Below are 22,163 nucleotides of genomic sequence, written 5' to 3'. Positions count from 1 at the left end.
CTGCTGTAACTCCACTGATCTGCCAGTGATTGTTTCAGACCCAGGAGGTGGGGCCGAACAGTGCATACCTGAATATGTGCTGTGGAGACTTAGGCCTTTAGACCTTGGACCATCAAAGCATGACAGTCAAGGTAATCTCACACAATGGGTATTGTTCTCAACCACCGATCTATGCCATTGCAATTTTTTAATCTTTCATCACCTAATGCTTCACCTTGGTGTGCCCACAACATTTGAGCTGGAAGCAGTGGTTGAGAGCAATACCCGTTGCATGAAATTACCTTGACTTCGATGCTCTGGTGGTCCAAAGCCTAATGGCCTGAGGCTCATGGCCTGGCATCTCCCCAACGCTGGTTCAATGAAAAGTGCAGGAGGGAATGTCAAGAGGAGTGCTAGGCATATCTAAAAATAATGTGTCAACCTGGTGAAGCTACCAAACAGGACTACTTGCATACCAAACAGCATAAGCAGCAAGTGATAGACAGAGCTAAGTGATCCCATAACCAATAGATCAGATTTGGGTTCTGCAGTCCTGCCACATCCAGTCATGAATGGTGGTAGACAATTAAACAACTCACCAGGTGAGGAGGCTCCACAAATATACCCATCTTCAATGATGGAAAAGGCTAACTCATCAGTGCAAAAGATAAGGCTGAAGAATTCGCATCAATCTTCATCCAGAAGTGTCGTATGGATGATCCATCTCAGCCTCCCCTAATGGTCCTCAACAGCTCAGAAACCAGTCTACAGCCAGTTCAATTCAGTCTAGGCGATATCAAGAAATGGTTGGAGACACTGGATACTGCAAAGACCAGGGGGCCTGACAACATTCTGGCAATAGTCATGAAGACTTATGCTCCAGACCTCTCCACTCCCCTAGCCAAGCTGTTCCAGTACAGATACAACACTGGTATCTAGCCGACAATGTGGAAAATTACCCAGATGCAAAAGCAGAACAAATCCAACCTGGCCAATTACTGCCCCATCGGTCTACCCTTGATCATCAGTAAAATGATGGAAGGTGTCATCAACAGTGTCATCAAATAGCACCCACTCAGCAATAACCTACGTAGTGACACTCAGTTTGGGTTCCGCCAGGGCCACTCAACACCTGACCTCATTACAATCCCAGTTCAAATATGGACAAAAGAGTAACAGCCCTTAACATCAAGGCTGCATTTGACCAAGTGTGGCATTAGGAAGCCCTAGAAAAACTGGAATTAATGAGTATCAGGGGACAAACTCTCCACTGGCTGGAGTTATCCAGGCACATAGGAAGATAGTCGTGGTTGTTGCAGGTCAGTCATCTCAGCTCCAGGTCATCTCTGCAGGATTTCCTCAGGGTAGTGCTCTAGGCTCAACCATCTTCAGCTGCTTATCAATGTTTTTCCCTCCATCATAAGGTCAGAAGTGGGGATGTTGACAAATTTTTGCACGTTGTTCAGCAGTATTTGTGACTCCTCAGATACTGATGCAGTCCATGTTCAATGCAACATGATCTGGAAATATCCAGACTTGGGCTGACAAGTGGCAAGTAACATTTGTACCATACAAATGCAAGGCAATGACCATCTCTAATAAGAGACAATATAACCACTGCCCTTGATACTCAACTAATCCTAACCCTAACCATCACTGAATTCCCTATTATCAGCATCTTGGGGGTTATCATTGACCAGAAACTCAACTGGACTCACCACACAAACACAATGACTATGAGAGCAGTCAGAGGCTAGGAGTACTGTGGTGAATAATTCACCTTCTGACTCCACAAAGCCTGCCACCATCTACAAGGCACAAATAAGAAGTGTGATGAAATATTCCCAACTTGCATGGGTAAGTGCAGCTCCAACAACACTCAAGAAGTTTAACACCATCAAGGACAAAGTAGCCTGTTTGATTGGCACTATCTCCACAAGGATCCACTTGCTCCACCACCAACGCTCATTAGCTGTAATGTATATTATGTACAAGATGCACTGCAGAAATTCACCAAAGATCCTTGAACAGAAACTTCCAAACCCATGACCACTTCCATCTAGAAGGACAAGGGCAGCAGATACAAGGGAACACCACTGTCTGAAAGTTTCTCTCCAAGCCACTCATCATCTTGACTTGGAAAAACATTGATGTTCCTTCACTGTTGCTGGGTTAAAATCCTGTAATTTCCTCCCTAAGGGCATTTTGGGCTTATCTGCACTGGGATGGACTGCAGTGGTTCAAGAAGGCAGTACACCACCACCTTCTCAAGGGCAACTAGATATGGGCAATAAATTTTGGCCCAGCCTGCGATTCCCATGTCCCATGAGTGAAATTTTTTTTAAAAATCAACTCTTCTGAACAAGACGCTGGTGACCTCCTGATGCATTCATGCGTGCATGACTGCATAACTGCATAATCTTTAAGGCTCTCCTTCCTTTCTGAGCACATCTTACCGATGGAGAGCCTTAGACTTAGCATCAGCACACTCTGGTCTATGTAACCCATCTTGAACCATTGTAGTCTTAAGCTTTACTCCAGCTAACCTTTCTTATGAATGCAGCCATGTTCATGGACCTTTGCACAGTGATCCACGGGAAGTGGAGGCATTAACCCTACTACCTCCCTTAATCACCTTTGACCTCTGTCCATCACCTTTGACCCTTAATGTTCCCTGCTGACACCTAACCCTTGGCCCAGCCCCAATCACTCTCGGCCAAATATCATTCACCCTAGAACTTTTCTCTCCTGTCATCACTGGTTAGCCCCTTGTCAGACTGCCCTCTCTTGCCCTCCACCCCCTTCCATCATCCTCCCCTCATCCTACATCATCATTGGTCTTCCCTCAGTTATAGTTAAGTATCAGCACATCACAACTTCCTTGTATAACCCTTGATCTCCCTACAATTATATTCACCTACCATGTGTAAACATTGACCTTCCCTGTATAGTTTAGCTTCCTGTGATCACTTCGTTAACATTCTTCCTCTGTCCTCAATGTAACTTCTAAGAGCTTCCACCTACTTCCCTCAGTAAGCCTTGCCCCATTTCATCACAGCTGCCATTCAATCTCAGTCATCAATGCCTCTTCTCCCGTGGTTCAATGATTCCTCCCATTCAAGAAAAAGCAGCTCTTCCTCAATCCAAACCCATCAGGAACACATCTACACATGGTGCACATTAATATTAAGTGGTTATGAATCTGAAGTCATGTAATTCTCATTTTTAAAAAAAATCCGTTTATGGGATATGATCAGTATTTATTGCCTGTCCCTAGATGATCTTGTGAAAGTGGTGGTGAGCCGCCTTCTTGAACTGCTGCAGTCCACCTGCTGTGGGTTGACCCACGATGCCATTCAGGAAGGAATTCCAGGATTTTGACACAGCAACAGTAAAGGAACAGCGATAAATTTCCAAGTCAGGATGGTGAGTGGCTTGGAGGGAAACTGAAGGTGATGGTGTTCCCATATATCTGCTTTCCTTGTCTTTCTAGATAGAAGTAGTCGTAGGTTGGAAGGTGCTGTCTGTGGATCTTAAGTAAATTTGTGCAGTGCATCTTGTCGATAGTACCCACTGCTTCTACTGAGCATCGGTGGTGGAGGGAGTGGATAGTTGTGGATGTAGAGCCAATCAAGTGGGCTACTTTGTCCTGTATGGTGTCAAGTTTCTTGAGTTTTGTTGGAACTGCACTCACCCAGGCAAGTGGGGAGTATTCCATCATACTCCTGACTTGTAGATGTGGACAGGCTTTGGGGAGTCAGGAGGTGAGTTACTGACAGCAGTATTCCTAGCCACTGACCTACTTTTGTAGCCAATGTATTTCTACGACTAGTAAAGTTTCTGGTCAAAAGTAATCTCCAGGATGTTGATAATGGAGGATTCAGTTATGGTAAACCATTGAATTTCAACCGCATGGTTAGAATATCACTTATTTGTGATGATCATAGCCTGGCATTTGTGTGGCATGAATATTATTTTCCACTTGTCAGCCCAAGCCTGGATATTGTCCAGATCTTGTTGCATTTGAACATGGACTGCATCAGTATCTGAGGAGTCGTGAATGGTGCTGAACATTGTGCAATCATCAGTGAACATCCTCACTTCTGACCTTATGATGGAGGGAAGGTCATTGCTAAGCAGCTGAAGGTGGTTGGGCCTAGGACAGTACACTGAGGAACTCCTGTAGAGATGTCCTGAGATTTGCTGATAATTTATTTCTAAAGGTGCATTGAATTTTGAAATAGTTGTTTTAATGAGCATTCATGATATGCTGATATATTATGTCAATCCATTCTCAATCCACTGCAACTTAATACCCACTTCCACCTTACCATTGGAAAGTTGTTGTTTTGTCTCCCGTTCAAATAAACACATCAAGGGGTATGCAGAGAAAGCAGGAATATGGCATTGAGATAGAGGATCAGCCACAAGCATATCTAATAGTGAAGCAGGTTCGAAGGGCTGAATGGCCTACCCCTGTTCCTAATTTCTAATTAAACATCCATTTCCACCTCACTTCTTATTCCTGGGCTTCACAACATTTCCCCACTAGGGTGGAAGCATATTGTACAACTAATTCTGGTGGCATGGCATAAGTGCTGCAACAGTTTCTTCCATTTCAACCATTGTGAAAATAAAGATGGAGAATTGCCTAGTTTGACACTTAAGCATCCTCCCAAAGAACACCAGTTCATTTTGGTCTCAAGAGGCAAGTAGGTACCAGCACCAAGTACACAATCTGCGGGGCCAGAAAACAACTGGAGAACCAAAAGACTGCTATATGTCATGAATGGCCTAAATATTGCTGGCTAGAGAATTGCCTGTTTCAAATGTGCTCTTCAACTTATAAGTAGTGCATGATTCCTTTAAATATGGCTGGGAAGTGAGTCTTCATGTTGATTAGCCTCATGTTGTGCTGAGTGTGAGGGGGGGAAGTGGAGAGTGAATTAAGGTGGCTTGAGTGACAATGGAGGAACTGGAAAAGAGTTGTCCAAAGAAGCTGTAAAGAGATTGAGTTCATTGTAGAAATAGCAACAGGAGAGAAGGGCTGAGAGAAGTAAGAATGGTTGGGGGAGGAAGAGGATGGAAAGGGAGCTACTTACCTCAATACAGCAAAAGGGAAATAATGAGATCATCAGCAGCAACATCATAAAGATGGCATAGCCAAGCAATAGAAATATGGCCCAAATTTACTCGGGGAGGCGGGGGGTGCTGATGCTGGTGTTAAGGGGTTGTTGGGTCTCAGACTACAGTATGTCAGGGGCAACCAGCTTGGTTGACTTTTCCCATGGTTATTTATCAAATATCAAGCCGTTCAGTGGATCATGGATGGACATTCTGTCACCATTGGGGGGCAGGTTCCAGCTTTGAGAGCAGTTGACTAATCAAACTAGTCAAGCCTACCTTGATAGCACCTTCCAAACTTACAACCTGCATCATCAAAAGAACAAGGGCAGCAGACGAACATGAGAACTATTCCCCTCCAAGTCACACACTGTCTTAATTTGAAATTATATTGCCGAGCCTTCATTGTTGGTCAAAATTCTGAAACGTCCTAATAGCACTGTCAATGTACCTATACATGTGGACTGAAGAAATTTAAGAATTCGGCTCACTATCAGCTTCTTAAAGGCAACTGGAGATGGCAACAGATGTTGGCCTGGCCAGCTACACCCAGATCCCATGAAATAATAATTAAAAACAAATTGTTTTGTCTCCGAATCAGCATTAGGAGCAGTGACCAGCTCTGGGATTACAGTCAGAGGAGCCATAAAGTTCGAGATCTTGTCCAGGCCAAGCCCTGCTGAGCAGGGTGGGAGCTGAGATTTCCAGAGCTGGCTGAAGGACAAATGCAGGACATGGGATCCAAAAAGAAGACACCCTACACTTGCCCAACTTGTCAAGTTCTGCCAGATTAGAGATTGACAACAATTAATTAAATTTGTAAATGATACCTTCTCAAGGGCAAGTAGGGATGGACAATTAATGATGGCAATGCCTACAACCCATTAAATAAGATAAAGCAGCAAGGCCAAGACTGTTAGATAGCTATTAATGTAAATAACTGACCAGTTGCACATATATACTGACATGATAAGAATGCAGAATACAGCATGGGTTTCCCACGGTCGTGAATTGCACACAGATAGCAGCTCATATCAAGCATGATGTTTGTAAATTGTGAGGCGTTTTTGGGCATCAATATGCAGCTAATGTGCAACAAAATGATTTATATAACTTTGTGCCATATTCTCAGGGAGCTGTCAAAATACATTCCTTCTTTGAATGCCATTCCTTCTTCAGCTCTTGTAGATGTCTTGTAAACATTAGAAATGACTGTGCGGAAACAAAGGATAATCACTCAAACTTGGCTGAAGACACTTGAAAGGAACCGACGAGGCTAGCCCAACAGTAGTACAATGAGAGTTGTGTGATTAGTAAATGTGTCCTTTAGGAATTGATTAACATGCTTTATGTCTACTTCAGGCTCTAGACCTGCCTTTCAGCCAAAACTTCTAGAATGATTGTAGTGTACTGAACATTCCACAGTATTGTGTAGCTGTAATAAGTGGCACAGTAGGAATATTAAGGCACTCATAAGCCAGAGTCCATGGGTGAATCTCCCGAAGAGAAGCTAGAGCCTGAGGACTGGATTAATGTCCCACAGCTGTTTGTGGTATCCAGAGGCCTCAATGTGAGTGAGCAGGCAGCGCTTGTAATGGACGATGTGTGGGAAAGCCCATTAGAAAATACCAGGAAGTGGTATAAATGTTCAAAGAAGTCTATCGAGAATCCTCGAGGTATTGACAAGGGTTTTTGCTGCCTTGGATGTCAGGGTTACACTAATAGCTGCATAGTCCTGTTGGTTCCTGTTATCAGTGGACTCATGTAACAACCACATCCAATGGCCACTCTCATTGCCATCTCCCTGATCCTAAGAACAAATCAGTACCATAACCAACTCTTCACCTGTTGCACAGCAACCAGTTCATCCCCTCTACCCCTCTTCCTCCAACACCAGCTCCTCCTAATCGACAGTTAACTATAAAAGAGCTAATTGGTAAACAAAAATGGATTACACAGTAAAGCCTGCAAAGTTGGTAATACTTTTTATGCAATTCAATTAGAGTGTAAATTGAACAATATAATGCTGTGTCACACACTCATTCATGCCCTGTGCAATTACAAAGCTTTACTCTTTCTGCTGCTGTCCCCTCATGGCTCAAGCCTAGTAGATTCAGCAGGGGTGCAGCCAGGCTGCTCAGATCCCTGGTCCAAAAGCAAAATTCTGCAAATGCTGGAAATCTGAATTGGGCAGGTGGTGGGGGAAAAATAGACAATGTGACCCTAATGTACTGAGTTCAACCAAGGTTTACATTTGTTGAGTATGTTTATTGGGATATCAAATTACATAATGATGAAAATGAGAAATGGTGCTAGATATATAGTTGGCTCCACAGAACATTTAAGTTGTAAAGGAAGACTGGATAGGCTGGGACCTTTATCACTGCCGCATAGGAGGTTGAGAGGTGACTTGATGGAAGGTTATAAAATAATGAGAAATATAGATAGAGTTAATGGTAGTTGTCTTTTCCCTAGGATGGGAATTTCAAGACTAGGGGGCACATTTTTAAGGTGAGAGGAGAGAGATTTAAAAAAGACACGAGGGGCAAATTTTTTTACATTTCACGTATGGAATGATCTTCCTGCGGAAGTGGTGAATGTCGGTACAATTACAACATTTAAAAGACATTTGGATAAGTACATGGATTGAAAAGGTTTGGAGGGATATGGGTCAGGAGCAGGCAAGTGCGACTAATTTAGTTTGGGGTTATGTTCGGCATGGACTGGTTGGACTGAAGGGTCTGTTTCCGTGCTTTATGACTCTATCTATAAAAGAAATGTAGAAACATAGAAAATAGAAGCAGAATTAGGCCATTCAGCCCTTAATACCTGCTCTGCCATTTAATATGATTATAGCTGATCATTCAACTCAGCATCCATTTTCTCTCCTGTATCCCTTGATTCCTTTAGCCCTAAGAACTATATCCAACACCTTCTCGAGTTATAAAGTCATACAGCACAGAAACAGACCCCTCAGCCCAACGCATCCATGCTGACCAGATATCCTAAATCAATCCAGTCCCATTAACCAGCTTTTGGCCCATACCCCTCTAAGTGCTTCCTATTCAGGTACTCACCCAGGCGATTTTTAAATGTTGTATTTGTACCCACCTCCACCACTTCCTCTGGCAGCTTGCTCCATCTACACACCAACCTCTGCATGAAAAAGTTACCCCAAAGATGCCTTTTAAATCTTTCTCTTCTCACCTTAAAACTATGCCTTCTAATTTTGGACTCGGCCACCCTAGGAAAATGACTTTGGTTATTCACCCTATCCATATCCCTCATGATTTTATTAACCTCCTTAAGGTCAGCCCCAGCCTCCAATGTTCCAGGGAAAAAAGTCTCAGTCTATTTAGCACCTTCCTATAACTCAAACCATCCAATCTCAGCAACATCCCTGTAAATCTTTTCTCTACACTGTCAAGTTTAACAATATCCTTCCTACAGAGGGGCAACCAGAATTGTACGCAGTATTCCACAAGTGGCCACCTTTTTGAAAACATTCAATACCTCTTTTTTTTGCAGAGAAATCCCACAGACTCACTACTCTCTGGATGAAGAAATTTCTCCTTATCTCAGTTCTATATGACCTACCCTGTGTCCTTAAACTGAGAGTTGGTTCTTATCAGCAGGTGAAACAGCATTAAGATTTGAAAGCTCCCTGCCTAATCTGATACACCAGCTTCCACAAGCCAAAGAATAGAAAGCTGAGTTAGAAGTATTGCTGTCTTTGCCTGGGTGAATTGAGAAGGTAACCCTGATCAATGTTTCAGAAAAAGCAACCAAGGAGTCCACATTTATCCCTATGAAACAACACATCACGAAAGTCATTTAAGTAATCTGGCCAGTTTTGTTATTTTCTTTATTTATTCCTTGACTGTGTCTATTTGTCTGTCTGTCTTTTCTGTGAATGGGTGCTAGAAACGAATAAAGCACAGACGTTAATCAGCTTATCATGCTTTTTAATGTTCTCTCTGCTAAAATTATTGTGTATCTAATAAACAGTTAAGTATTTTGTTTAAGAAATAAAACCAGTGCCTGGAAATTAATCATTCACAAAGTTTGGGATTGGTTATTCAAAACTCTGGTTAGGAACAATTGGAGTGACTATTTGGAAGGTCTTTGACAGTTTAATTTTGCTCTGTTGTAGATACTAAGGTAGAAAGGCTGCTTTGGTTCAGCTGCCTATCTCCATGTCTTAAAATAATTGGGGCTCAATTCCTGAATCTTAAAATGCAGACAACATAGGTCTGTGTAATATTCAGAAGCCCAACTGAAAAAGAACATTATTTATTGTTGAAAACCAAAATAGAGCCATTATTCATGGTGCACATAGGCTAGTCCCAGATTGGGCTGACAGTTCTGCAGACCCATCCCAGGATCTGCTTTTTTCATATGTATCCAGAAATGCTTTTATAACTGAACACTTTTTACCACCACCAAATCACTGTTACATTTTTTGTTTTGTTTTTAACTAGCAATCTCCACCAGTAAAACACCAGTGCAGCCAATTAGATATTTACATGCAAAGCCTATTATGAGCAATGCAAACCATCAAAAGTAGAGAGAGTGGGAAGGGGCTAAATCAAAATGGAATCGGTGGTGGGGTTTAGTCAGGGTGGGTTGGGCTGAATGTTGGATTGACAGAGCCTTTTAAAAATAGCACCTTCAGGGAAAGTGGTCCATTCAGGGATATCCGGACAGGAGCGAGGTCATCTGGCTACAATAAGGAGTAGAATTAGGCTCGCATTTAACAATTGGGGTGCTATAGGGGTGGGTAGGTATTTCATGAGGTGAATTTGGGATGATAGTACGAGAAACTCATTAGCCCTCATGACACCTTACAGAAAGAAGCCCTCCATAAAACATAATGAAAATGACAGACAAAATATTGTAAGATTCAGGCCAAAGTTAGGTGTCTACCAAAGCTTTACACTTTAAGGTCTGACCTGTCCAGTATTAATATCAGCAGGTATCATAATAATGGGCAGGATCTAACAAGGTTTGAGCAACATGGGCTACGGTGAAATGGATGAAAATTGGATGAGAACTGGCAGAATTGGATAAGAAATCAAGTGAGGCCTATCTTGACATCAGGAGCAGTTTGCACCATCTTTTATACTTTTGTAAGTGGTATGATTCTCGCTAGGTAACATCCAGTTGCCAATTTGGTGGGATTATTGCTTGTCAAAAGCCTTGTTCACTGCACAACTTGTTTAATTAATATTCAGCTTTCTATCTTGCCAAACTTGCCAAACAATCTAGACATGGAGAAACCTTGACAAGGAAACTATAATGGGTACCTGGCAGATTCAACTAACTGCTTGCTCTGAGTGACCTCCACGGTGGCTATGACCAAACTGCAGCCCAGGAAACGAACAATGGGCACCAGCTGCATGCACCTCTCTGACATAGACATTGGCAAGCAACATCTGCCAAACCATCATGAACATCATGGCATCTCTCTAACACCTCAGCAGTGTGCTATGGAAGTACAGACTTGCATTGCAGGGCTCATTCAGCAAATGCTGTGCTCGTGGGCAGGTACCCAGAACAAGTTTGGACCAGGTTCAAGTTTGCTCATTTGTTTTCTTACTGTTTGTTTATGGCACACCTACCTGCATGCTTGCACCATCCATGCTTTCCCTGCCTTGCCTTGCTAATTAGTGTAGTCACACAACTAGGCAGATAGCCTTGCTGGTCAGTAGTCCTCTGTCTAGTCGGTGCACATCTTGCCATATGGCAGTTTGCTATGTCAATTTCAAATCTGCGCCACATGCCAAGAGCTTATGTGGCAAACAGACTGCATGTGCACAAGCAGGCAGCCATGTTGCAAAGTCTTAGGGGAGTAGTCCTCACTGATGTCCATGGAGGCACCCATCAGTCAGGGACTCCTGGCTCTGTACATCAAGGATAGGCTCTCATATCCAGTCAGTTGGCTACAATTATGCAATTGCTTAGAGTGATTTCAGTCAAGGGATGGGTGCTTCTGCAGATTAGGGAGTAGGCCATGGTCAGTCATGTTGCTCGGGGTACATATGACAAATGTGCTATGGGGATATGTATAGCCACCAATCAGAGATCTTGGTATTCCTTGCCAAGGGTTGTCCAGTCAGGTTGCTCAAGACAGTGGGCCAGTGTTTGTCCATTGAATCTGTCCTCAGAAATTAAGACAAAAGTGGGGTGGTGGAGAGGACTAATGGCAGGCATATCTGCAGGAATGAGACTCAGCAAGTCAGACCTTGGGACTGGGGACTGCAGGCTCTGGGAAAGGGAGGAACACAGCAGTGAAAGGGTATACGGTAAAGCAAGGCTAGAAACAGAGAAATGTGCGAGGGTGAGGGTGGAGTCATCAGTAGTCAACAGCACCCTGGCTTTAAGTGGAGAGAGTGAATGATCTCTAAATGACTATGATCACACCCAACACAGTCACCTCATATGCCCAGGGCTAGGTGAGAAAAATAGTCAGGTGCAAGAGCACGTATTCATTGAAAGTGGCAGGAGAGATAGAGAGAACAGTTAATAAATCAGATTTATGAATAGAGGCATAGAGTACAAGAGCAGGAAGGTGATGTTGAATTTGTTAGATACTTGTTAGACCTCAGCTGGAATATTGAGTACAGTTTTAGGTACCACATTATCAGAAAGATGTGAATTCTTTGGAGAGAGTGCACAAACATTTCAAAAAAACAGTTCTAGGAATGAGAAATGAGAATAGATTGTTGAAACAGGGACTATTCTCCTTGAAAAGAAGAAGGTTAAAAAGAGATCTGATACAGTTTTTCAAAATCATGTGTGGGCTGAATAGGGTAGATATGGAGAAACTATTCCCCTGCATAAAAGGAACAAGTACAAAAGGACATAGATATAAAATGATCTGCGAAAGAAGCATGGGTGATGTGAAGAAAAACTCTTAGCACAGCAAATAGTTAGATTGTGGAATGCACTGCCTGGAAATGTGGAGGAAGGTTCAATTAATCTATTCAAAATGGTATAAAAATGATGTGCACGGGTATTAGGAAAAGGCAGGAAATTAGCACTATGTAAGAATACTCATTTAACAAACCAGTATTGGCATGCTGGGTCGAAAGGCCTCCTTCCATACCATAGCACTTCATGATACCATGATGTAGATGGGTTGGGTGAGGACCTGGGTAAGTGTGAAATCTGTGGATTTACAGGATGGACCATCAGAAAAAGGGTGTGGATATTTGGTGGTGGTACATAAATATCTTGGCATCCCCACAAGAGGAGCCCCGGTCTTCTCTAATAAGAGACAGGTTTCGCTCCTGAATATCTGGCTGTTCTCCACCTGTACAAAGTCAATCTGTGCTCTTCTGGGCTATCTTCTGGAGTGAGAGAAAGGGAGGGATAGAGTGAGGTTAAAGTGGGTGGTATAGCTGTTAGTGTGGATGCAGGCTGTCAAAAAAGAGGTGAGCAGACAGTGCAGAGGTCATGCAGGATTAGTGGTGTGGGAGGCTATGTGGTTGAGAATGAGTGAGGGAAGATGTTGCAGGCAATATTGAGAATGGCAGAGCCTTGGTGGGTGGTGGGTGCAGTATCAGAGATACAGTGAGTGTGAAGTGGCTGAGAGAACAGTGCGACACTTACACAGCAGAGCAGGGTACTAAATTTCTTTCAACATTGCTGGCCACTCTGTTGCATTTTGAAAACTGCACTGACCCAGGTGGCAATCTAGGACCAGTCTGCCAGGATCTGGTGGTGCAGCCTCCTCTGCTGGTCCTCCAGGAACAGGACATCCATCGTTTGCATCACCCTTCAACCTGGACTATTAGGTTCCTATCAGAGAATGGCAAAGCCATTTTCCCATTCTCTGACACGTTCAGATTCTGTCTGTTAGGGCAGCTTTGGAGTGCCAGTGTTCATCCAGGTGCACAATGGCGTTTTTTAAAATGGCACAGATGGAAGAGATGCTGATATTTTAACAAACATCTGCCAAGTGGCTAAATGTTCCAGGAATGATGTGTGGAAATATGGAGCTGGAATTGGATGTGAGAGATGCTATACATTGCAGCAGGTAATTAATACAATGCTGTTGATAAGGCAATGTAATAAGGTGACAGAACTTGTTGGGCCTTGTAATGAAAAACCCTTCAAAAAACTCAAAGCAATTTGGACCTAGTCAATAGAACATGAGATCTGGCCCAATTTGTTTAATTTACCAGAAAGTGAACAATATATAGGAATGATTCAGACCCTACTCCCCACAGTGCTTGAATAGTCAATATTTCTGAATAGTATTAGTCAATTTAACATGATGTTCCAAAAGACTAAATGCATGAAATAAAAACATGAAGCCAGTAAAGGCAATCACAAAGTTATCATACACATCTAACTTTGTGGGAAAGATTATGTAAAATATCAGGCAGTCTGAGGTATCTATGCTAAAGTGAAACCCAAAATAACTCATGCTGTCACCCTGATTTTGAAATACCTTAAAGGAAAGTAGTCCACACTTTAATTCTCTACACTGGAATGTATGATATTCCAGTGTACTGGTCTACTCCAGGACTGTGAGAAACAGGTGCTCATATTAGGAAAGAAAGATATTCTTATTTACATGTGACATTTAAAAATCACCTTACCTGGTTCAATATTATTTATTATGATATCAATATATTTATCACGATCACTTCTGGTATGCTCATGATGAAAACCAAGTGCATGCATCACTTCATGTTGTATTATACCAACACGTACACAACCACTCGTAGAGAGTGATATTTCTTGTGGCTTTCCCTTCCTCGGTCCTATATATGACCAACATCTTAAAAAAATGAATTTAAAACATAGTAAATGAACTTTCTTGCCCATAAGCTTGAGTAAACTGTAAAAATTAATATATAAACATAAATCATGAACCTATTCAATAACCTAGCAGCATACTTAAGAATTTGGTCCGGGGCAGGGAGGTGTTAAGTGCTTTAAACTGAGGGTAACTGTACTATATACACATAAGTCAACGTATGATGGGACAGTTGAAACTATTGCCTACAATTCCAATGCCATATGGGAATTCCAAGGTATTTCACATGCCCAGGGCAGTCAAGTGCATAGAGCAAGAGCAACCAGTTGCCAGAAGCTGAGTTTATGGTTTAGAACACAAGAAGTTGGAGCAGGAGTAGGCAATTCAACCTCTTGAGTCTGCTCCATCATTTTGTACAACTGTGGTTGATCTCATCTCGGCCTCAACTCCACTTACTTGCTTGCTGCCCATGATCTTTTCACTTATAACAAATTAAAAATCTGTCTATTGCCACTTTAAACTTACTCAATGTCCCAGCATCCACCATATTCTGGGTTGTGAATTCCAAAGATTGAGAGTGTAATTTCTCTTCATCTCTGTTTTAAATCTGCTACTCCTTTTCCTAAATCTATGACCTCTCACTCTAGACTGCCCCACAAGAGGAAACATCCTCTCTACATATTTTTCGTCAATGTCCTTTAGCATCTTACATACCTCAACTAGATCTCCTCTCATTCTTCTAAAGGCTAGAAAGTATAAGCCTAAACTGTACAATATCTCTTCATATCACATTCCTCTCATCTCTGGAATAAATCTCGTCTGAATTTCCTCCAATGCAACTACAGCTATCCTCAAGTAAGAGGACCAAAACTGTCTGCAATATTCCAAGTTGGTCTCACTAATGCCTTGGACAGTTGCATCAATACTTTCCTACTTTTTTATTCTATCCATTTACCAATAAATGCCAAAATCCCATCTGCCTTCCTTATTACTGTTGTGCCTGCATACTAGTTTTCTGATTCATTGTGATATGACAATATCCAGAACTCTCTGCACCAAAGCACCCTGAAGTTTCTCTCCATTTAGATAATAGGTTTCCTTTCTATTATCCTGAGCTCACATTCATCCATGTCAAAATTATAGGTGGCAGGCAAAACAGCAGTCTTGTTTTGATGTTGTGACGACAACTTTGAATTTGGCCAATTAGTTTAAAACCAAACACACAGGGATTCACAGCCAATTGAATTGAAAAACTCATGATGTTAGCAACCTGAACCCAATCATATGGTGAGAATTTGTTGCATCATCGGTGGTATTTAATGAAGTATTTTTTGAAAATTGGCAGAGAGCCAACTGCCACCTGCCAGAGTTGGCACCATTCAGATCTCCGAGAAAGCCCACATAATTAGTCAAAGGTATCAAGGTATTTTAACTCAAAGTCCTCACAGGAGAAATCACAGAGAGAATCAGCAGAAAAATGTGACCAATATTCCAGAAGACAGTCCATGTGAATTTGGAGAGATTACGTTACAATTTATTGCTTCTTATTAATTGGGTTTAAATTAGTGGGACTTGTCTTTATTTAAACAGCATTCCACTAGAATGTATAGCAGTTAGAGAGTAGAAGGGGGAGTTATCAGGTTGTTAGTAATTTTGTTAATTTCTTCATTGCTGGCTTAAATAAATAAATTATTTCTTGTTACTTGTAAAGTGGAGATCAGGGATTTTCTTTCTTTTAACCACTCTTTTGATACATTATGAGGGGGGAAACAAGCTTCTCTGGGTGTTTTTGGGGGTAATTATTAGAAGGAAACCTTTAATCCCATCATAACAGGTTGGGGTTTGTGTTTTGGTTTAAATATCAGAGGGGTTTGACCATTCCCACTCTGTAACACTTATTACATCTTCGAAGAACTTTGAAGAATAGCAAATTAGTCCAAGTCTATTTACCCTTCATAGAACCATGCTGAACCTGATGGATTGTGTTTTGACTTTCCAAATGTCCTATCATTACTTGCTTAATAATGGATTCTAACAATTTCCCAATGACACATATTAAACTGACTGGCTTATCAGCATGAAGGGAGGTTCAAGTCACAGCAGGCCAAAAGGAAGGCTGAGAATTTCCTGGAGCGCATATTTCAGAAGATGGGCACCCTGCAGCTACATTTTTAAAAAAAGGATTAGAGATCTTAGGTTTTGTTGAAAGGTCATAACGATACACAGATTGTGTAAAAAGCAAATTTACTAACGTTCCAAAAACAACTGTTTTATCATGTTCCATGTCCAATCTTATGGAGAGCTCGCTGAGCAACAAGGGCACTTCGCAAGATACTATCTCTACAAATAGTGGCTTTTCTCAGCTTTTCTACATAGAATCACTACTCTTTTCAGTGATCTTAATGTGTTTTTACATCTGAACTTGAAACAAGTTATTCCTTGATCTTACTTCAATCTTTACTCCTGACGAATCCAAATAACAGTTCTGTTTCATACAATGTGGACATGCAACCACCCTCCCTCCCATCTGATAAGACTAATCAAATGATTTTATGACTAGTACATTCATTACTGGACTGAAGCTTCTTGTTTCAGTACAGTTCTTTCGAACTGATCAATATCATCATCTTCTACTCTGAACCTTCTGTGGCAAGTGTCAACGTGAAAACCCTTATCCATTCTGAACAAATTACCCCATAATGATACACACAAATACAGAAATTGCTGGAGAAACTCAGCAGGTCTGGCAGAATCTGTACAGAGAAGGCAGAATATTTTGAGTCCTGTTAGCCTTCTTCAGATTGATAGCAGCTAGGTAGAAGTGGTATTTATGCTGATGACAGGGGTGGGGAGGCAGAAAAAGGGTGAGCAGATACATGTTAATGGAGTTCAGAGAAAGAGAGGAAAAAATGTTAGGCATTCCAAGAGGATTGTTGTTAGTAAGCCAGGGAAGAAGAAAAGCTAGATAAGTGATAATGGTAGCTATGAGTGGGTGAAAATGGGGTGGCTGTGCTGAAAGCAATCCCTGTCATGACAGGGCCTGGGGTGTGGGATTGGCTAATCAATGTGGAAGAAGGTGTAGGTGCAGCAGGTAGTAAAGAAGGCAAATGGTATGTCAACCTTCATTGCAAGAGGTTTCGAGTGCAGGAGCAAGGATGTGTTGTTGCAGTTATACAGGGCCTTGGTAAGGCCACACCTAGAATATTGTGTGCAGTTTTGGTCTCCTTTTCTGAGGAAGGATGCTCTTGCTCTCGAGGGAGTGCAGCAAAGGTTTACCAGGCTGATTCCAGGGATGGCAGGACTGACATATGGGGAGAGATTGACTAGGTTGGGATTGTTTTCACTGGAGTTCAGACGAATGAGGGAGGGTCTTATATAGACTTATAAAATTCTATCAGGACTAGACAGGGTCGATACAGGGAGGATGTTCCCGATGGCATGTGTGTCCAGAATCAGGGGTCACAGCCTAAGGATTTGGGGTAGACCATTTAGAACGGAGACGAGGAGACATTTCTTTATCCAAAGAGTTTTGAGTGTGTGGAATCATTACCATAGGAAGTAGTTGATGCCACAACATTGAATATATTCAAGAGGTAGCTACATATAGCACTTGGGGCAAATGGGATCATTTGGGGAAAGTAGGATTAGGCTATTGAGTTGGATGATCAGCCATGATCGTGATGAATGGTGGAACTGGCTCAAAGGGCTGAATGGCCTTCTCCTGCTCCTATCTTCTATGTTTCTATGCTCTAAAATTATTCAACTCAATACTGGGTCCTGAAAGCTGTAATGTCCCCAAGCTGAAGATGAGGTGTTGTTCTTCCTGTTTTCATCAGTCTCACTGGAGCCTGTGGTAATGTCACTGGACTAGTAATCCAGAACTCCTTGAGATTTGGTTCATATGATAGTTTAGAGTGCAGCGTTACAGGTCTCTGCATCCTCCGAGTGTCCCAGTTTACCTACTTTCTGCTCCGTTGCAAACTAAGATACAAACTTACCAATTATCTTAAAGGACCAGCCTTTAAAGAGACATTAACAAAGATTAAATTGTCAAAGGAAACTTCCAAAATTAAATTGAAACATTATTCCAGAGGCTCATGATGCATTCTCTCCCTGTCCACCATTTATTGAAATTAACTTTCGTGACATGCCTTTTAATCAATGACAAGGCTTAAACAAGGAAGAGTCTAGGCCCAAATCGTCAGCCTTCCTGCTCCTATGATGCTGCTTGGCCTGCTGCGTTCACCCAGCTCTACACCTTGTTATCTCAGATTTTCCAGCATCTGCAGTTCCTACTCTCTCTTAAACAAGTGTAAATGGCTTAAGGTGCTAGACTCAGCAAAGGCAATGGGATATGGCAAAAATCTGGTGTTGGCACAGAAGATCTAAGCTCCACAGCTAGCAATGTACTTATTCAAGCTGGCACCTAACATGCATTATGAAAAACTGATCAGGTATGTCCTATACACAATAAAACAGGAAAAATCCAACCAGCTAATTGCTACCCATGAATCTACTCTTGACTTTGAGCGAAGTGGTAAAAGTGGTCTCTAACAGTGCTATTACGCATAACTTGCTGAGCAGTAAACTGAAAACTGATATTCAATTTGCACTCTGCTAGGGCCACTCAGCTCCTGACCTCATTACAACCTCTGGATAATAGAGCTGAATTCAAGAGGTAAGGGTGACTACCCTTGACATTATATTTTTTATTCACTTGTGGGATGTCAGCATTGCTGTCTGGCCAGCATTTATTGCTCGTCCCTTATTGCCCTTGAGAAGGTGGTGGTAAGGTTGTCTTCTTAAAGTTCTGTAGTACATCTGATGTGGGTTGACCACAAGGCCATTAGGGAGGGAATTCCAGGAGTTTGAACCCACAGCAATGAAGGAATGGCGATATATTTCCAAGTCAGGATGGTGAGTGGCTTGGAGGGGAGCATGCAGATGGAGGTATTCCCATATATCTGCAGCCCTTGATCTTCCAGACGGAAGTGATCATGGGATTTGGAAGCTGCTGTCTGAGGATCTTTGGTGAATTGCTGCATCTTGTAGATGCACACACTGCTGCTATTGAAAGTCGGTGGAGGAAGGAGTGGATGCTTGTGGATGTAGTGCCAATCAAGTGGGCTGCTTCATCCTGGATGGCGTCAAGTTTCTTGAGTGTTGTTGGAGCTGCACTCATTCAGGCAAATGGGGAGTGTTCCATCACACTCCTGAATTGTACCTTGTAGACTCTGAGGAGTAAGGAGATGTGTTATTTGTCGCAGTATTCCTAGTCCCTGCCCTGTTCTTGTAGACACTATGTGGTGAGTCCAGTTCAGTTTCTAGTCAATGATAACGCCGCCAAGATGTTAACAGTGAGGGATTCAGTGATGGTAACACCATTGAATATCAAAGGACGGTAGTTAGATTCTCTCTTATTGGTGATGATCATAGCCTGGCATTTGTGTGGCATGCCACCTGTCAGCCCAAGTCTGGATATTGTCCAGATCTCGTTGCATTTGAACATGGACTGCTTCAGTATCTGAAGAGTCACGAACGGCGCTGAACATTGTGCAATCATCGGTAAACATCCCCACTTCTGACCTTATTTTGGAGGAAAGGTCATTAGTGAAGCAGCTGAAGATGGTTGGTGTGAGGACACTCCCCTGTGGAACTCCTGCAGAGGTATCCTGTAGCTCAGATGACTGACCTCCAACAACCACGACCATCTTTCCATGTGTCAGGTATGACTCTAACCACCAGCGAGTTTGCCCCCTGATACCCATTGATTCCACTTTTGCTAGGGCTTCCTTGATGCCAAACTTGGTTGAATGCAGCCTTGATGTCAAGGGTTGTCACTCTCACCTCACCTCTGGAATTCAGCTCTTTTGTCCATGTTTGAACCAAGGCTGTAATGAGGTCAGGAGCTAAGTGGCCCTGGCAGAACCCAAACTGGGCTTCACTGAGCAGGTTATTGCTGAGCAGATGCTACTTGATAGCACTGTTGATGACACCTTCCATCACTTTACTACTGATCAAGAGTAGACTGATACAGTGGCAATTGGCTCGTTTGGATTTGTCCTGCTTCTTATATGCAGGATATGCCTAGGCAATTTTCCACATTCTCAGATAAATACCACAGTGTAACAGTACTGGAACAGCTTGGCTAGGGGAATGGCAAGTTCTGGAGCACTAGTCTTCAGTACTATTGCTGGAATGTCATTGGGACCCATAGTACGAATGCTGGAATGTTGTCAGGGCCTTTGCACTATCCACTGTCTCCAACCGTCTCTTGATATCACGTGGAGTGAATCCAGTTGGCTGAAGACTGGTATCTTTAATGCTACGGACGACTAGATGAGGCTGAGATAGATCGTCTACTCAGTACTTCTGGTTGAAGATTGCTGCAAAAGCTTCAACCTTATCTTTTGCACTGATGTGCTGGGCTTTTCCATCATTGAGAATGAGGATATTTGTGGATCCTCCTCCTCCAGTGAGTTGTTTAATTGTCCATCACCATCCACAATTGGATGTGGCAGGACTGCAGAACATGGATCTGATCCACTCATCATGGAATCATTTAGCAAAGTCTATCACTGCTCTTATGCTGTTTGTTGATGGCCCACAGTGCCTCGTGGATGCCCAGACTTGAGCTGCTAGATCTGTTCAAAGTCTGTCCCATTTAGCACAGTGATAGTGCCACACAACATGATGGAGGTTACTCTCAATGTGAAGACAGGACTTTGTTTCTACAACTCTGCGGTGGTCACTCTTACTGATACTGACATGGACAGATGCATCTGTAGCTGGCAAATTGGTAAGCATGAGGTCAAGTATGTTTTTTCCTCTTATTAGTTCCCTCACTACCTGTCGCAGACCCAGTCTAGCAGCTATGTCCTTTAGGACCTGATCAGCTCGCTCAGTAGTACTGCTGCCGCACGACTCTTGATGGTGGACATTGAAATCCCCCACCCAGAGTACATTTTGTCCTTTTTCTATCCTCAATGTTTCCTCCCAGTGTTGTTAAACATGGAGGAGTACTGATTCATCAGCCAAGGGAGGACTGTATGTGGTAATCAGCAGGAGGTTTCTTTGCCTATGTTTAACCTAAAGCAATGAAACCTCGAAATCAGCAGTCAACGTTGAGGACTCCTAGGGCAACTCCCTACTGACTCTAAATTACTGTGCCGCTACCTCTGCTGGGTCTGTCCTGCCAGTGGGATAGGACATATTCAGAGATGGTGATGTCTGGAACATTGTCTGCGAGACAGCTCTCCCAATTTTGGTATTAGTCTCCCAAATGTTAATAAGGAGGACTTTGCAGAGTCAGCAGGAGTGTTTCTGCTGTTGTCTATTCTGGTGCCTAGTACAACTGAATGGCTTGCTAGGCCATTTCAGGGGGCAATTGAGAGTCAACCACATTGCTGTGGGTCTGGAGTTTCATGTAGGCCAAACCAGGTAAGGATGGCAGTTTCCTTCCCTAAAGGACATTAGTAAACCAGATGAGTTTTTCCAACAATCAACAATGGTTTCATTGTCATCAGTAGATTCATAATTCCAGATTTTTAAAAATTGAATTCAAATTCTACCATCTGCTGTGGCATGATTTTAACCTAAGTCCCCAGAACATTAGCACTATTGAGGCACTTTTTGACTCAGTGCAGCTTCAAAGACCCCTAGCAAAATTGGTATTAATGGAAATGAGGAGGAAATTCTTAGCTATTCAAAGACATACCTGGCTCAAAGGAAGTGGATTGTGGCAGCTAAAGGTCAATCAGTTCAAGGACATCTATGCAGGAGTTCCTTAGGGTAATGTCCTATGACTAACCATCTTCAGCTGTTTCGTCAGTGACCTAATCAGAAGGTCAGAAATGGAAACGTTTTCTGATGATTGCATAACATTCAGCACCATTTGCAACTCCTTAGCTCTGTGATAATCAAACCTTTTTCCACTGTGACTTCGTTTTGAGGCTTGAAAATTGTTGTGACCCTTCACTGACATTCATAGGAAGCATGGGAAGGGTAAGGTTGGCAATGGGGAAAGAGGTTTGCAAGAGTCAAGATGGGGAATAGATCTGAGAGTGAGACTGCAGACCTGTGAGAGCCAGAGAAATAGGATGATGTGAATAGGTGCACAGCCGTTCTAGCTCAGTTGGACACACCCTGTGATTGTTGCTGCCTTGGAGCTTGTGATCCCAAAATATTAGCTCCTCACACCACTTGGGGTCCTTACTCTCACTTTGGGAAGCTCTGCCTTAGAAACTAAGGCATGACCATGTGCAGCAAGTCCTGGACAACGTCCAGAATT

At 42.6% G+C, this 22,163-nt stretch overlaps 1 protein-coding gene across 1 annotated transcript in view; it reads right to left on the bottom strand.

Moving 5' to 3' along the window:
- The window catches only part of LOC109912376 (hatching enzyme 1.2-like), a 55,960-nt gene that overhangs the window by 12,003 nt on the left and 21,794 nt on the right, over positions 1 to 22,163 (bottom strand). Inside the window, exon 4 of the mRNA XM_048607300.1 lies at positions 13,713 to 13,894. Coding sequence (XP_048463257.1) covers positions 13,713 to 13,894 — 182 coding nt within the window. The remainder of the gene's footprint in view (positions 1 to 13,712; positions 13,895 to 22,163) is intronic.

Source organism: Rhincodon typus, chromosome 17 (genome assembly GCF_021869965.1).
Source record: "Rhincodon typus isolate 14 chromosome 17, sRhiTyp1.1, whole genome shotgun sequence".
NCBI classification, from domain to species: Eukaryota; Metazoa; Chordata; class Chondrichthyes; order Orectolobiformes; family Rhincodontidae; genus Rhincodon; species Rhincodon typus.
Note: the sequence above shows the minus strand (reverse complement) of the source record. Positions and strands in the feature narration are given on the sequence as shown.